At 46.7% G+C, this 16,947-nt stretch overlaps 1 protein-coding gene across 2 annotated transcripts in view; it reads left to right on the plus strand.

The window, feature by feature from the left end:
- trps1 (trichorhinophalangeal syndrome I) overlaps nt 1-16,947 on the plus strand; it is a 99,678-nt gene that overhangs the window by 22,390 nt on the left and 60,341 nt on the right. For both annotated transcript variants that reach the window (XM_076302101.1, XM_076302102.1), the window contains exons 3-4: nt 5,691-6,688; nt 10,306-11,501. In XM_076302101.1, coding sequence (XP_076158216.1) covers nt 5,691-6,688; nt 10,306-11,501 — 2,194 coding nt within the window. The remainder of the gene's footprint in view (nt 1-5,690; nt 6,689-10,305; nt 11,502-16,947) is intronic.

The following is a 16,947-nucleotide window of genomic DNA, read 5'->3' on the forward strand; positions in this document are numbered from 1 at the left end:
AAAGTGTCGCGTGGCTTCATGGTAACAATAGTTTCTGTAGATGGGTGGGGGTTAGGGTGGGGGTGGGATTGGGGGAAGTGTGCGTGCGTGCGTGCGTGCGTGTGACGTGTGTGTGTGTGAGTGTGCTGTGCACTCCTGCTTGAGTATGTATGAATTGATGTCTGGATGGATTTCCTCTGAAAGAATTCTCTTTTTGACATATGGCCGCATGCTAATTAATTTCACTGACCTTACAATATATTCCACATATGCACCCCCCCCACCCCCCCCCCCTTATATGCCCATGCACATGGACAGAATACAGTTTTGCACTTTCCCCTCTAATGAAGCGCAATCGATTAAACACAATAAACCAACAGGCTGGGAACCTGACATAATTGTCTTCAAACCACAGCACACAAACACCTCCTGAAAGAGAAAACTGAAAAATAGCTGTGGTCAGATTACATCATCTGATGTGTGAAGCATCACATTAGGGAAGGTGGAACGGGGGTGGGGTTAGGGTTGGGTGGGGGGGGCGTTTCGTCTGTCTAGTCCATCTGAAGGAGCTTTTTTTACACATGACCACACACATATGGTATTCTTCACTGAGCAAGCTAGGGGCCACTAGCCATGTGTTGCTGGTGAATATCGCATTGTTCATAAAAGAATGTTGTCTCCCCTTTTGTTGTTATTTTGGTGCCAAGCAATAACAGATAAAATTCGATTGAACTCATTTTCTTCCTTTGTTTTGCCCCCTTAACTGGTATTGAAAAAGTAGAGCCTTGTGCTCTCTTCTGGCATCTGAGAGTTGTTTGGTGTCTCTTTCCTAGGGGGGTGAGTGGGCTGGGTAGTTGGGATGTGTGTGTGTGTGTGTGTGGGGGGGTATCTCTCTCTCTCTAGCTTCATGAGGAAGTCAGCCAGGATGTGTATGCCAGTCTTGTCACTCCCCCTGAGGAAAGGGTAGGCTTGTGTGTGTGTGTGTGTGTGTGTGGGGGGGGGGGGTTGTGTGTGTGTGTGTGTGTGTGTGTGTGTGTGTGTGTGTGCCACTGAGTATAGATATGCATGACTGCTGCCTGCTGTCTGTTTTGAATGTGTGCTGGGAGCAAATGTATTCTGCGTCCTAATACACTCTAGCCCCCCCCATATTCACAGGGTTTACGTGCATGATGGCTAAATATGAGTTGAGGCTATTGTGCTAATATAGTTTTAATAAACACCCCCCCCCCCCACCCAGCCAACTTCCTCTGGTGAGAGGAGAGAAGAGGCGGGGAGGGAGATGAGCATTATTCTAGAGCTCACTCTCGCTCTGTGGGGGTCCCCCCAGCTGTGTCTGTGACCGGCGGTCATGTTTGCTCCCCTGAGCCGTTGAGAAAAAGCCTCATGTCCCAGTCCGCATTTGGACGCTCCACTGCAAAGTAAGAAGAGGGAAAGCAGAAGGGACTCAGACTCGACTGCGTTACAGCAGACCACTGCACCTCCAGGGCAGAATTGCTTTTGCTTGCTGTGTTGGCTGGCTGAGGCAGGCGCTCACAGTGCTGTAGGCTGTAGAGACGCTACAGGGGCACGCTCACTCTCCTCTCGGGAGATGTAGGACTTCAGGCACGAGTGTCCAGGTTATGTACATGCTTGCCATACCAGGCCTGTGTGTGAAATATATAAGTGTGTGTGTGTGTGTGTGTGTGTGTGTGTGTGTGTGTGTGTGTCTGTGTGTGTGCGCGCATTTTACTTTCACTGGTTTTGAAGTGCATGTCACAGAACATGATGTTATTATGGTTTATTGCTTCAAAGAGCTTTTTGCAAACTTCTGGATTTTGTCAGAATATTTGAAACTTTACTTCAGCTGACATTGAAAGGTATGCTGAAACAATGTCATTAAAAGGTACACATCTTGAGTATACCGTTTACAGAAAGATTTCTGCGTTAGATAATAAAAAGCACACTGTCTCTGTCTGTGATGAAAGTCACCCTACAGTATTCTAATTGTAATATCCGACCTGTTCAGCCCAACTCCCACTCAGAGTCAGACATTGATGGTGTTATGACAGCACAAGCCTTTAAGACCCTGAGGCTAGATACTGCTCCTGACTTTGGTGAAGAATACCTGGCGTGACAGTGCATCGGAGCAGGCCCAATGTGCCGAGAAACCTCTGTGATGCCGACCACCTGGCTACCCTCGTGGAACGAGACGGGTTAGTGAACTCAAGACGCTATTGTTGTAAGCTCCCGTCTCCCCCCAGTCAAAACAACCCCCCCCCCCCCTTCCCTTTAACAAGGGTCGTCCATGTGGACCAGACACAACGTCATCTGCTGTGGAGCGCTTATTGTTTGGAGCTTTTTATCCCCCTCCTTCTTATTCTCCTGCTCATGCGGGAACCGGAATCGGAAAAAGGGAGAGCAAGAATTGCATGATTTAGTTTGACATCTTGGATGACATATTTTGAGAAGGGTCGCCTTGTGTGTCATTGTGGTTGGCCCGTAGTACCGTCACTGGGGAGGTGAAACGTGAGACTCCACAGCGTTTGCCTGTTTTGTCCGCGTGAAGGTTTCTGTCATAGTCATTGATCGCTCCCATTCACTGAATCACATGCTGTCTTTATAGTGGCAGGTGCAAAACATTGAAACGCTTTTCTGGCAAATATCACACTACTTCATTTTTCACATCTGCAACATCTACAATTGGAGTTAAATGACAACTTGTGCGTGCTGCTGTTCTGACCTGCTTGACTTGCTTGTGCCATCACAGTTTAGGAGGAGCTGAGGTAAATGTGTCTATCAATCATGACAGATTTGATGTTTGCCCTTTCACAGAACAGGTAGGATCTTAGACTGGGTGATCAGGTTTGAAAGGTGCGCACACCTTTATTTATCAAAGTAATCCGCTAAAGAGCCTCTCCCTTCTGGACTGATGTGACTGAGGTCTGTGTTCTGCTGATAAATCCTCTGATCTGACGTCTTTTAGCTAACAATCGGAAGTGCTCTTTCACACAGCACAGAACCGGCCTTGTTTCTCACGTGCATGCCAGGCATCTTGCTGAATGAGAGCTTATGTCAGGGCATCTTTGTCAATACTCTTGGCAAACTGTGCTTGCTTTGCAGTGTGATAAAAAACAGACTAGATTGTTCAGAGAAATCTCAAGAGAGTGTTGCTGGGTAGTGAAAGGAGGTTGCTGTGGCAGCAGCACTTCAGGGCCATGTTTTTTTTTCACAATGGTGTCTCCATGACGAAAGAAGCAGGACTGTCTCAAAAACTGTATACAGCAGTGCCTCGCTAGTGATGTGCAGGTAATATCTAATGTACCAGGCTAATCTAGAATCACACAGCAGTATTGCTTTGGAAGGGCTGGGAAGTCACTAGTGAAGAGGTGGGTGTCCATACTTGAACTGAAGCTGGAAGCTGGGCTGTGTCATCTCATTGGCCGTACGCTGTAAGGCTCTGGCCAGGGGGCGTTCACTGCTGCTTAGTATGCAAGTCCAAACCACCGGCGCCCCACCTCCCCGACCTTTTTTAATTAAGGAAATTGATTGTCCTCTCCTCTTCAAAAGCCATATTATACGTTATTAAGTTCTCAAGAAAACCACAATAACGGACAGGGAGGACCGCAATAAAGAACACGGGCGGGGGGGGTGGGAGGCTTGGGGCAAAAGATGAAAATAAAAGGGAATGGTGATTCGAATTGACTAGTACAGGAATGTGGTTAATGGCTCAGAGCTATGAAAGCTGATTATTCTATCTGTGGATGGAGGCATTCAGGTGGTAATGGTGTTCATCCTCCCCTTAGAAGTTTGAATATAATAAAGAAAAAATACTTTACTTGATTTTTCTTGTAAACTTGTGTCCACTAATGAAGCCTCTGTGCTTAGGGGTATCCCAGTGCTTTTATCCTTGCCCCACGGAGTGAGAGATGGATAAATAAAGGAATGAAGAAATATAACAAGGTATTGCTGCTAGCGCAGGTAATGAACGGAGCCTGGAAAGATTACTCTCTCTGAAATGTGATTAAATATGTAGTGCACACTGGTTTTGATGGAGGTTTACATTGATCCAAATTTTATTGAAACAGGAATCCCAGCTTTTTGTTTTGGTGTGCGTGGATTTCAGGAGGGAAAGGGAGCGAGGGGCAAAGAGGGTATTTTGTGTCAACATCTCGTTTACCCATCGTAATGCAGTGCCATTTTGACATTTTTCTCCGAGGCTCTGTAGATAAAGGCTGTTTTCATTTCTCAGTTAACGTAATAGCAGCACAGTGGTCTGCACTGTTATTTCTTTTTTCTCTAAAGTCGCCCTCATGCAATTTTAAAAATAGTGAGTCTGTTTGGTCAGTGCTCCAAAGGGTTTTAACAGTAACGTTTGGTTCCAATCTCCAATCTCCACGGCCTTTTTAATAGGGAGCGAGAGGTGCCAGAGAATTCTGAGGTTTAGACAGACTTCGGGCATTAGCGTGTGACGCAATCGCGCAATCAAGTTTTTCTTTGTTTCCTGTCATTATAACAAAAATGAATACATATCCCCCTACTCACACATACACTCTCACACACACTTTCACACACTTACACACACACACACGCACACGCACACACACACAAACTCACAAAGAAAAACAGAAATCTGTATTCAGAGTGATTGTCTCAGTGACTACTGGTGCCGCATGTTAAGTCAGTCAAGCCCAGCGTGAGGATTGTGAAAGGAGGACTAAACCAGCGGTGGCGTAATGATAGAACGGGGTGTGGTGAGATTTGTGTGCCGTTGGTTCAGATTAGATTTTCCTAAGGCTTCTATTAACATGGCCATGGTTTAGGCGTTGTCCCATTGCCTGATTTAATACCCATTTGCTTTACAACCTAAATTAGGAAATTGCTCTCAATCGTTTGCACTGACTAAATAAGAGTGGTGGACGAATGAGAAATTGGGAGCGAGGAGGGTAGTATGGGGTGAAAAAAAGTACAGTTTGTTCATGCACATTATTTTATAGGAACATGTCTAAAATGTTGTTCACTCACTCTAGTGTTTGATCTCAGTATCTAGTGCACATTTCTTTAATGTTGTTTATGGTGAAGTAAAGCCCGGCTAATGATTTTTTTGAAACTTTTTTCCTTCTCGTCATTATCTGTAAGCGATACGCTCATGTGACCTCACACTGAGGGTGATTTCATGTCACGAATCAGTTTAGAAAATCATCCCAGCCACCCCCAGACCCCCCCCCCGCCACCCCCATCCTTTCAAAAACCCCACTCCCTTTTGCTCTTTGATTTGGTTCGCTGCTTAAAATGCGGGTCCGCAAGCCACATCAGTGACACAAGCACACAGATTTTATTCATTAAAATATCATCAACAAAGCTCGGCGCCCGACATCGTCGCTGATATTAGGGCTCAAAAGAACAGTTTATGGACTAAGCTGGGAAAAGGGGCACAACTTGTTGTTCACAAAAGACTTGTTCACCACACAGTCCTTTTATTCCCTCCATTTGGAACATACCAGAACAATTGGAAGATGCTTTTGTTTCTCTTTTACGACTTGTAGATGGTTTAGAAAAACAGGCTCCACAGTCCGCCAGTCATAAGGTTCTCTTTTTTGTTCATTTTTCCGGGAATTTTTTTTTTGTTGTTTTTTCAAACATGCGTTTTATCATGGTCTTTGCTCTACACCACAAAAGAGGCCTCCCCCTTCCTTAACCCTCTCCTCCACTTGTGCTGTTGTTGTGCCTTGCAGATATGGTGCGGAAAAAGAACCCCCCTTTGAGGAGCTTCGGCGGTGAGGAGGAGGAGGGTGAGGCCCTGGCGGCCGAGGCCAGCGGGCCCGAGAGCGAGGACGCCGACGGCGGCGGACGGCCGGCCGAGCCCAGCAGCGCCGACGGAGAGCAGGGCCAGCGCGCCGACGTGCCCGTGGCGGCCGACGAGCCCGAGGAGCCGCCCGTCAAGCGTGCCTGGAGAGGAGGAGGCGGCGGCGACAGCGGAGAGGCAGGCGCGCCAAGAGAGAGGCCTGGTTTCCATTACGCCGCGGGACACAAGAAGGGCGGAAGCGGCGGTGCCTTTCCCGGAGGGGAGGACGGCGAGACAGACACCAGGCTGCTGATTCTCACGTCCCGCGCCGACAGCGAGGCGGACGCGCGCGACAGCTCCGCGTCTCCCTCCCAGTTCGAGGAGGGGGAGGCCCGGGAGCCCGGCGGCTGCAGGCTGCAGGACGGGTGGCAGCGGACTGGCGGCGGGGTCATCGTGCAGGGCTGCACCAGCAACGGGCAGGAGAGCGACTCGGCCACGCACAGCCCGGAGATGGGCCACGACGGGGAGATGTCCCCCCTCCGCTCATCCCTCCACTTGCGGAGGAACAGCAACGGCACTCCTGGCCTGCCAAGGACAGAGGGCACTGCTAGCCCGCCTGGCTCTGACTCGGGCATCCCCCCATCCTCCTCCTCCCCCAAGCTGCAGGACTTCAAGTGCAACATCTGCGGCTACGGTTACTACGGCAACGACCCCACCGACCTGATCAAACACTTCCGCAAGTACCATCTGGGATTGCACAACCGGACGCGGCAGGACGCCGAGCTGGACACCAAGATCCTGGCGCTCCACAACATGGTGCAGTTCTCGGCCCAGAGCCAGGGCAAGGAGGGCAGCGGGCGGCTGCTGGGGCAGGCTGGGCTCAGTGGGAGCTTACCAGACCCTACCTCCCCAAGGCCCTCACTACTCAACGGTACCTACGACGTGCAGGTAACCACCATACCGTCTTCCCACTGGTTAGGTTGTAAGGTGCGTGCATAGCACCCAGATAATGTCCCATTGGTCCTATACATATGCATACATAGTGCTGCACAGATAGAAATATATTACAGTTGGTAGGTACGTTAATAGAAAGTAGTATTATTTGGAAGGTGATATTCATCCTAGAATTGGGTTTGAAGTACAATTATATATACGGTAATTGATTTATTTAAACAATCAATTCACACATGATCTTACTGTCCCCTCACTGGTTTGGTTGTAAGAATCATGCATTGCACACATATATTATACCATTTGCCCCAAGGACATCACACAAGTACATACTCCTAGAAATAAATTGCATTTGCCGTTCGGTAGGTACTGTAGGTAGGAAAGTGGAATATAGGACTGGAATAGGTTGGCAGGTAGTATTCATCTCAAAATTGGAAGTCCAATTATATGTAATTGCTTTCTTGTAACATTTAATACATACATTAAAGGGCAAAATAAACACAGTTCAAAAGATGGAAATTTCAGCATATAGATTTGTGTGGTATTTATAAAATCTATTGTACTGCATAAAATGTATTGTAAAGGGTGTGTTTCGTGAGTATAACTTGGTACATGTGTTATTATATGCAACTTCCAGGTCAGTATCTGAGCTTTTTAGCATCTGCGGGACATTTTAGTTGGGTACATTAATGCAGTGGAAAATGTAGATGAGTAGACGCCATTTAGACAGAATGAGTGTGACAAAAAAAGCCATTTGTTAAAGTAACAGTGAGCAGTTTTTCACAGTAATCATCAGTCAAGTCAGAAATAGCTAGATTAGTCATACTGAACGCCAAAGTCAGTTTTTCCCTCACGAAATGTATTTTCTTTTATGTTTTTTTAAAGCACACTTCATATTCCAGCCTAAAGTCCAGGTCTGCAGGTGGGAAATCTGTCTGGTCCACTCAGGAAAGCTGCAAGTCATTTTTTTAAAGTGGCGCGATCACTTAAGAGATTTATTATGACACTAAAAAGTGAACGTTTCTTGTATTAAGACAAAGTGGAAGTTCATGCCAAAACTTATATTGCACACATGGACAAGCTCTATCGAGGGAAGGAAAAGGCACAGTTTAACAAATCCCAGCAAGAGCAGAAACAGCATTACCTGTCGCAATTATCATCCGCTCGATTTGATCAAATTTAACCATGTCGTACAGAACCGCCCCTGCTAAGTATATCAATCGAAAGTCCCCGGGGTTTCCATATTGTCATTATGAAACTGAAAAAAATGCGATGAAAGAAAGAAGGAAATAAAAAAAAAACATTCAGTATTCATTCCTAGTGGAATTTTCCATGCGGTAATATAGAAGACTGTGATTTCTCATTACCCAATGAGAATGTGAGGGAGGGGTTAGAGAGGGGGATGTTAAAGTTGGGTTGAGGGGTGGTGGTGGTGGTGTGTGTGGGGGGGTGTTAGCGAGTCCAGAAGAGTGCCAGTGAAAACAGGAGGAACTCAATTTATTTAAAACGAGCAGTAATGAGCAGATGTCAGTGGCATTTATCTGCACGGGCCCACTGTGCGGTTTCGCTCTCCACTTCAGCAATGTCGTGTTTACAATCCGACCGGCGTAATGACTACACAGCTCTGCTGGAAATGAGGTGTGTGTTTTGTGCTGCCCCCGCCCAGTCCCTTATCCACTTACTCCTCGTCCCATGCCAGGCAAAGGTGATCTGGCCCCACCAACGCGCACAATTGGAATCATTATCCCAGCCTCTCTGAAAGGAAATAGTTACTATTCATATCTTGGTTTTGTGCATTTGGATTTTTCTTTACAATGGAGGTTAATATGAAAATACATATTTTTGGTGTTAGTGTTAGTGTACGTTTTTTTTATTTTTTCCTGTTACAATTGCCATTTGAAAATGTATGTGTTTTGCAGCTCCCTATCCAGAGAGCATATTTGCTCAATATTGCATACAGTTTTAGGTTGAGTTTATTTTACAGTCTTGCTTTTTTGTAAGTGGTTGCGCACAGGGAGAGGTTGTGGATATCACTTAAAGCTTTTTAAATTCAATCATAATCTGCCTGATGCAGTCTGCGGGCGATGGCACTCTAGTGTCTCAAGGGACGTGGTGAGATGTAGAAACTCCCCCTACACAAATACACACGTGCGTGCGCGCGCACACACACACACACACACACACACACACACACACACACACACACACACACACACACACACACACACACACACACACATACACACACACACATATTCACACTCCCCCTGTCGATCTTTGTCTAATGTTATTAAAGCTGGGCAAGACAGCTCTGATTCCAGTGATATAAAAATACTGAGTGTGTCAAAAAAATGTCAAAAGATGGATCAGGTTTACTTTAAAGTGTTCCTTATAAACTATCCAGTCCCCGCAAACTGCACTAAATATTCGACTGAAACAGCAATACATCTCCGAAAGTACATTAATGCGACTAAAACTAACAAAAACACATGACTAAATTTGCCCGCGCGGGCAGTTCCGTCCACATATGTTCTAATGCAGACTTTTTGGTTGACCGTTTCTTCTTTTTTTTTTTTCTTTCTTTTTTTTTTTCGTGAGCACGGTTCAGAAGGTCTTCCATCATCTCTGGAATATACGGCCCCCGGGGAGCGCTCAGGAACTCGGTCTGCTGCAGCCATTACGCGACGCTCCCCGCGCTCCCACTCCCGTCTGCGGGAATGATGTCAGGCTTCCCCTCCTCAACTCGACTCAGAGCTCTTCTCCACAGTGCTCCTCTCCTCGGCACACTCGCGCGGGCCGAGGAGGATCAGGGACCTCCCACTCGCTCTTAGCGAATCCATATTAGCTGTCATTACCGTCGCTATGCCTGGCTTTATGCTTTGCGTTTTCTTTTTTTAACTATTATTTTATGGCTCATTCCAGCAGGCTTTTAGCTGACGTTTAACTGCTCCATAACATGAGGGCCTTTCAGAGCTGTTAAGTGAGATTGTTCCTGGTGTATCAAAAAAAAGATGAAAAATAAAAACAAAACAAAAAATAGTCTCCAGGCTCAAACTCTGTTTTATAGATTTGAAAGCAAACAGGTGGTTGTTTGGCTTTTTTACTGTTTTCATTATATATATATATATTTTTAATTGTTCCTTTTGTTCAGGCACAGTTTAGACACATTTTCAGGAAATCATTTTCAGTTTCAGCTGTCTCGCTTCACCCTGCCTGTCAATTCCTAATTTGAGTTTTTCAGCGGATTTGTGAAATGAAAAGTATTACCATACGCCTTTTTCCCCTCCTCTGCTCCCAAATGTATTATTGCCTTATCCTGAGGATATGTTCCAGCCCGATAGTCTTCACATCTTTTCACAGGGAGCCCTTTGAGTCCTGCACTGAAATGTAATAAAAACATGAAATGAACTGTGATTTTGCCTTTTTTGTAAATGACTGCTGCATCCCTTATGTTATCGGCTCTGTTACTGAAAGCGATCCTTTTATAGTTTCTGTTCTTGTGTCAGCCAGGGGATTCTTTTTTTTCTTAAGTCACTAAGAGATACTCTTGCTTGATTTATTTATTTATTTAAAATGTCCATGTGTTTTCTTTTCTGTTTTCTTTTTCCCTGTAGGTGACTCTTGGCAGCACCTTCATCGGTATCGGTAGGAAGACGCCCGATTGCCAGGGCAACACCAAGTACTTCCGCTGCAAGTTCTGCAACTTCACATACATGGGCAACTCTGCGGTGGAGCTGGAGCAGCACTTCCTGGCGACCCACCCCAACAAGATGAAGAGCCCCCCACCTCTGCCCGCGGTGGGGCACGGCGGCGCCGACGACAAGCCCCTGTCGGAGCGCAAGAGCAACTGTGTGGTGGTGCGTGGCGGCGGCCTGGTGGGGCTCGAGGAGCACGGCAAGTGGGCGGACCGTGTGGCGGTGCGTGCCGAGGACGACTCGGTGGCGGGCTACTCGGTGCCCATTCGGCCCGCCGACCCGTCCTCGCCGACATGCAGGACGGGCGCAGGGCCGCAGGAGGCCGGGGGCATGGCGTACTACTGGTGCAAGTACTGCAGTTTCAGCTGCGAGGCCTCCAGCCACGGCCGGCTGCTGGAGCACTACGAGAAGAGGCACGGCCAGTCAGCCAGAGAGGGCAGCCCGGCGGAACGCAAGTCCTCCAGGGAGGGAGTCGGGGGTGACCAGGCGTCCTCGCTCCTCCATGCCCGGAGGAAAGACAAGTCCGGCGGGGGCGGGGGCGGGGGCGGCGGGGGCGGCGGCGGTGCGGAACCCGACGCGGTGGTGACCAGCTACAACTGCCAGTTCTGCGACTTCCGCTACTCCATGAACCACGGGCCAGACGTCATCGTGGTGGCGCCACTGCTTCGCCACTACCAGCAGGCACACAGCATCCACAAGTGCACCATCAAGCACTGCCCCTTCTGCCCGCGCGGCCTCTGCAGCCCCGAGAAGCACCTGGGCGAGATCTCCTACCCCTTCGCCTGCCGCAAGAGCGCCTGCTCGCACTGTGCCCTCCTCCTGCTCCAGCTCTCCCCCAGCGGCGGCGGCGGCGGTGGCGGAGGTGCCACTCCTCCCCCGCCCCGAGCCTCGGTCACGCACCTGTGCGACCAGTGCCCATTCGCCACCACCGACATCGACCTACTGCTCATGCACTACGACAGCGCGCACACGCCTCACGCCATGACGGACATCAAGCCCGAGGAGGAGGGCAGTGGCGGCGAGCGGGGGTCAAAAGGGCAGTCGTTGTCCGAGCACTCCTGCACCAAGTGCCCCTTCTTCACCGAGGTGGAGGAGGAGATCTTTCGCCACTACAGGTGAGAATTCGGTCTTGGAGAATGACCTATAATAACACTCAGGGTCCTTTTATAAAACAGTTGAAATGTTATAAATAACTTTTCTGTTTTTGCAGGTTGTTTTGATTGTAGGGTGGGGGCTTTTAGCGGAAATTTATTTTGAGCAAAACCATGGCATTCAAGCATTCATCGCTGAATCCATGATAACAATCAAGTTTAACGATCAGGGCTGTGTGTGTGTGTGTGTGTATTTGCGGAACAGAATAAATCCAGGTGGTGAGTCACTCTTTGTCATTAATCGCCATGACATGGAACCTGGCAGAGCGAGTTCTGCGTGTGGTCAGCGGTGTGTGCTGGGTGTATCCTGACTCTGATGGCAATGTTTACATGATGGGGAAATTCAGTCATTCGGCATGTGATTACTCTCCAACGCTGTTGTGATGAACAAGAGTAAATTCAGTTTAGCTCGTAATGGACCACAGGTTTCGGCTCTTTGTAACGCAAGGTCTGTAGTTATAGAGCTTTTTTGGAACATGTCATGAAGCGCGTCACGTCGAGTAATCCGATATGCTCCACATTGGTTTTAATTTAAAATTAACTGGTCAACCAGGTGTGGTGTATGTTTGTGTGTGTGGTTACGGGGGCCGATGTTTTTGCATGTAGTTGTGTCTGTGTGTGTGTGTGTGTGTGTGTGTGTGTGTGTGTGTGTGTGTGTGTGTGTGTGTGTGTGTGGAAAATAAAATAGTCTTCAACTTAACTGTGTAATAAATTTAGCCACTGAAGTTGGGGGATCGTGGTCCATTACCTTGGCATAAGCTATCAATTACCACAAGTTTGCCTTGCGTGAGTTTACGGTCATGTTTAGCCTGTGCTGTTTTGATGTTATTGGAAGAAATGAGTTTAGTGCAGTAGCCCCCTTACAGTCAATCCATATGTCTCTTTGCCAGCACATGTTGCTCTCGAGCCCCGACACAACAAAACAACTTCTCCAAAATCCAATAGAGCTGCATTGTAAATATAACAAGGCTAGCGTCAGCACTTTGTGCAATTGATGTCAGATCACTCCGCTGGCAAAGCCTGCATTAGATTATTTTTAGGATTTCCGGAACAAGGCTTTCACCTTGATTGAAGATGCAGTTCTTCTTTTTTGCGTATTCAGTATTGTAATAAGGAAACGTGAGCAATTATGGAAATAAAAAAAAAATAGTTAAAAGGTGCTGCTATTTTTCTTGGCCCTTGTAATGCTGGTGCATGAGTGTTTAAGAGCAGAAACTGGACAGGTACATTGTGGTGCTGTTTCTTTTATTCAAATTTTAGTAGACATCATGCTTTGGAGCCTAAGGCTAGTTATTTTAGATGGAGGCCAACTGCCTCTGTTTCCCTGGCTAAATCAGAGTTTGTGTGTGTGTGCGTGTGGTATGTGCTTTTGAATAAAGTGCTTAGGGCATCTAGTGTGGAGGAGAGAATAGACGTAAAACTTGCTCTTGTTTGTGTGTGTGTTTGTGTGTGTGTGTGAGAGAGAGAGAGAGAGAGAGAGAGCGAAATCTAGTTTGAACACATTCTATAATAAAGTTTTCTGTCTAGCCTGTTGGGAAGAGTGTGTAAGGGAGTTGATGTGGTTGTCGTGTTTAAGATGCTGTTGCTGGTAGTTTTTCTTTTTCCATTGTGGACTTGTGAATGACTTGTTCCGCTAAGCCTCCACAATCTATACCAAGTGCATAAGGCCCAGCTTCATGTGATAAAGATTGTGTGTGTGTGTGTGTGTGTGTGTGTGTGTGTGAGACAGATGCATAGATGTTGGTGAACTGTATTGTACAGCCTACTACCTATTTGTAATGGCTGTCAGCTGATGGGTGTGATGGGCTATCTCTCCAGATGATCACCTTAACTCTGTCTCTTTGTATCATGCTAGTAGCAGTGTATGGAAGCCATATGCACCCCATCAATCTCACTGCCCCACTACCCACCCCACCCCACCACACCTCATCTGCTCTCCCCAGCAGACATCGCCCGAGCCTGGGGCAGGTCCCCATCAGGGCCCCCTCAGCTCTTTTCAGTCCAGCTCCACCAGCTGGTCAGTGGCAGGCAGTCAGGCTTGGCATAGGCAAAGCCTTTACGAGGAAGTTTCCAGTAATTCTTTGAATCTCCAGGAGAAAGGGTGCATGTGTTATGGGGTGTGTGTGTGTGTGGGTGGTGGGAGGGGGGGGGGGGGGGGCGGGGTAATTGACGTGCCCCCATACTCTTAGTGTCGTTCAGACCCAGGTGAAGGTATTGATCGTGTGCCCAGGTGCATAGCTAACAAGCTTTCATGTCACTAGGCTGGCGCTGAAATGTCTCATTGGCACTCTCCCACTGATATTGGTTTGGGAGACTCTCTTCATCTCTCACTTGCCTTGGTGGAGCGGTGGGGAGCTTGGTTCAGACAAAATCAATAAGAGTTTCTCAGGTGGACAAAAATGTTTTTGCTAGCAGAAGCAGTTTGAGAGATTAAAGCAGAATAGTGCTGTAAACAGCATCTAACTTGATTGTTTGGTTAAGTTGAATGCATGCACACATGCATGTGCCGGCACGCACGTGTACACACACACACACACACACACACACACACACACACACACACACACACACACACACACACACACACACACACACTGATATTTACATTTAAATAGTATTACCGTGGACTAACTAAAGTTATTATTTGACCATCAAGAAGATGTATGTTCATAAATGCTTATTCAAATTTAAGAGAAGTGTGTATGCAACTGAGATCTTTGCATTGGTGTTAATGCAGATCTGACCTTGCACTCTTACAGGTAGCCACATGTACTTGGCTGATAGCAACAGCTAAAATCAACATGTCAATTTAAAATGAGTTCCTCCAGGGGTTTCTTTCATTGAAAGATCATTGAAATTGTGTTTTATCAAATTATTTATTTTGCCCTTTACATCCTTGATGTATTTCCAGTCCTAATTTGCTCGACAAAAGTCATCAATCTCAGTTTAAAGTTTGATGTTTGCACTCTTTGTGGAACAGCTGTTCGAATTACAGTGGGATGTGAAGGATTTGCAAAAATAATAAAGACGAGTAAATTGATGGAAATTGTCGACTCAGAGCTCAATCGCCGGAATCCCCAGTGGACGTTCGCATCCATTGTTTGAAACCGTGGGTGAGAAGACTGCGCCAGCTATTTTGTGATCTTTATCGGCACTGATCTAATTGTGAATAAAGTGAACACACACACACATGACAGTTAGGAGGATTAAAGGGAAGATTGGGCTCCCCCAGCGACAAAACCAGCGCAACTTAATTAAAGGGCCTGGCGCATTGTGTGTGTGTGTGTGTGTTTGTGTGTATTTTCTTAAGTAGTTAAGTTTTTTTGTGCAATAGAGAGAACTATGGGGTAATTAAATTTTATCTCTGCTGCAATGTGAATTTTGATATTCTCTCTTGTGCGTTATCTGATAGCGGCAGCTCGAGATGAGCCAAGGAGAGAGAGAGGGAGGAAACACTGCAATGCTCTGCACACACATGCACACACACATGCACACACACACACACACACACACACATGCACACACACACACACACACACACATGCACACACACATGCACGCACGCACGCACACACAGAGCGTCCAAACTACTGCCTAATACTTCGTCTCAGACACTCCACTGAACAATGCATGACTACTTCCTCCAAGCGTTGCTGACAACTTATTACCCCTTTAAATATTTGTTGGAATAGGAAGACTCCCAAAAAAGTCATACAAGTACAATTATTTCTATGAAACTCTTTTCCAGAAAGCCCAGAATCTTTCAAAAATGGTGCAGGACTATATTACAGCAGTTCCTCTGCATGTTTTTGTAAAGAGATGGAAACTACCTCAAACTTGCGTTTTAGGTTTTTGCACATTTTTCTGTATAGAAGTTATATCAGGTTATATCAGAAGTTATATAAGGTTCTTACAAAAAAATATGAGTAATCTGCACAGTAGTATTCTGTGAGAGTTCTCCCAGCTCTCAGGCTCTGTGTTAGCCGAGCCACTGGTCACTGGAGCTGACCGCTGAGAGACGCGAGCGCCCCTCGCTCGTCCAGAGGCTGCGGAGCGATCCACGTCGGGAGGACAAGGGGTGTGGGTCTCAGGGTCGGCCTAAATATTTGTGTTTGCTGTCGGCGAGGTCGACAGAGGCGTGCAATTTATGTTGGAGCCGCGTGCTTTAGAAGATTTTTTTTTTCTTTTTCTTTTTTTATTCTCTTAAGAGGGAGTTTTTGTTTTGTTTGAGAGAAGATATAAGAAGCTGTGTGTAGTAGTTACTGTAGCTCACTCAGGAAGAGAAAAAGGAGTAGAAGGAGAAGCCCTAAGAAGGTCAAGATCAACCCTTAGTGTTCATCCTCCCGAGCAACATCCAACCGACGTTAGTGCGAGCTGCCTCATTCTCTGGCTGGCCCACAAAAGGTTGCAGGATTTCCACCTATGAGTGCAAGACAAACTCATGAATTGTTCAGTTTGACTTCCATGAAATCAATAAAACTCTGCAAAGTTGAGTCATGGTAATGCTCCGAAAATGACATGTGGTTTGATCATTTTTGTGTGGAGTTCAGGGCAGAAAGTGCAGCGAATACAGTGTTTCTGGGCTTCAGACATGTGATGGTGTGTGTGTGTGTGTGTGTGTGTGCGCATGTGTAAATAACTCCAGACAGGGGCCTAATTCATACGAGCACCTGGTTGCATAGTGCACTCTGCTTTAAATTGTAAACAGTGCCGCCGATAATCCGACCCACCCACTGGGGCACACGCACCTCACCACAGTCCGCACACCTACCGGACACCCCATGAGCCCCTCCCTGCCCCGCTCCCGTTTGTTCCCGGAGGTGGGAAACAAATTGCTGAACGGCATGCTGGGAAGGCCAGCGGCAGGGCTGGAATGATGTAGAGAACTCTCTCGCTGTTTCCCTCACACCAGGCCTGAGGCTTTCTCACCTCCATGACTGCTGCATGACATGCCTCACCTTCAGAAATATAGTAGAACAATACTATAGCACAGTGACATGTATAAGATACACATACAAGGTCATATGTTTGCTGGAGGTAGGAATCACAGGTTAACTCATGGCTTGATGCTAGCATGGCATTTTTCTCATATAATATTGTTATATCACAGCACAAGAATAGATATGCTATTAAACAAAATAGACACAATGTGCAGTTCATTCTAACCCCAGACAGGAAATGTAAATAGGCTATTTTGATGGAATGTCGTATTCACGGTAATTAACTATAATTGCGTGTCATGATCGTCACTACTCTATCAAGAACTCCTAGATATGGGGGTGGAGGGTAGTGATGCTCTGGAAAAACAGAATTACTATTTGAATTAATTCGTTTTTTTACAAATTCTATATTTACTATTCTTAATTTTTGGTTGATGGGGATATATAATATCACCGCACCTTTGTTTTTA

Source organism: Alosa pseudoharengus, unplaced genomic scaffold (assembly GCF_046254945.1).
Source record: "Alosa pseudoharengus isolate Yale_2024_CS ecotype anadromous, Long Island Sound unplaced genomic scaffold, YU_APseudo_1.1 YU_APseudo_1.1_scf_23, whole genome shotgun sequence".
Classification (NCBI taxonomy): Eukaryota; Metazoa; Chordata; class Actinopteri; order Clupeiformes; family Clupeidae; genus Alosa; species Alosa pseudoharengus.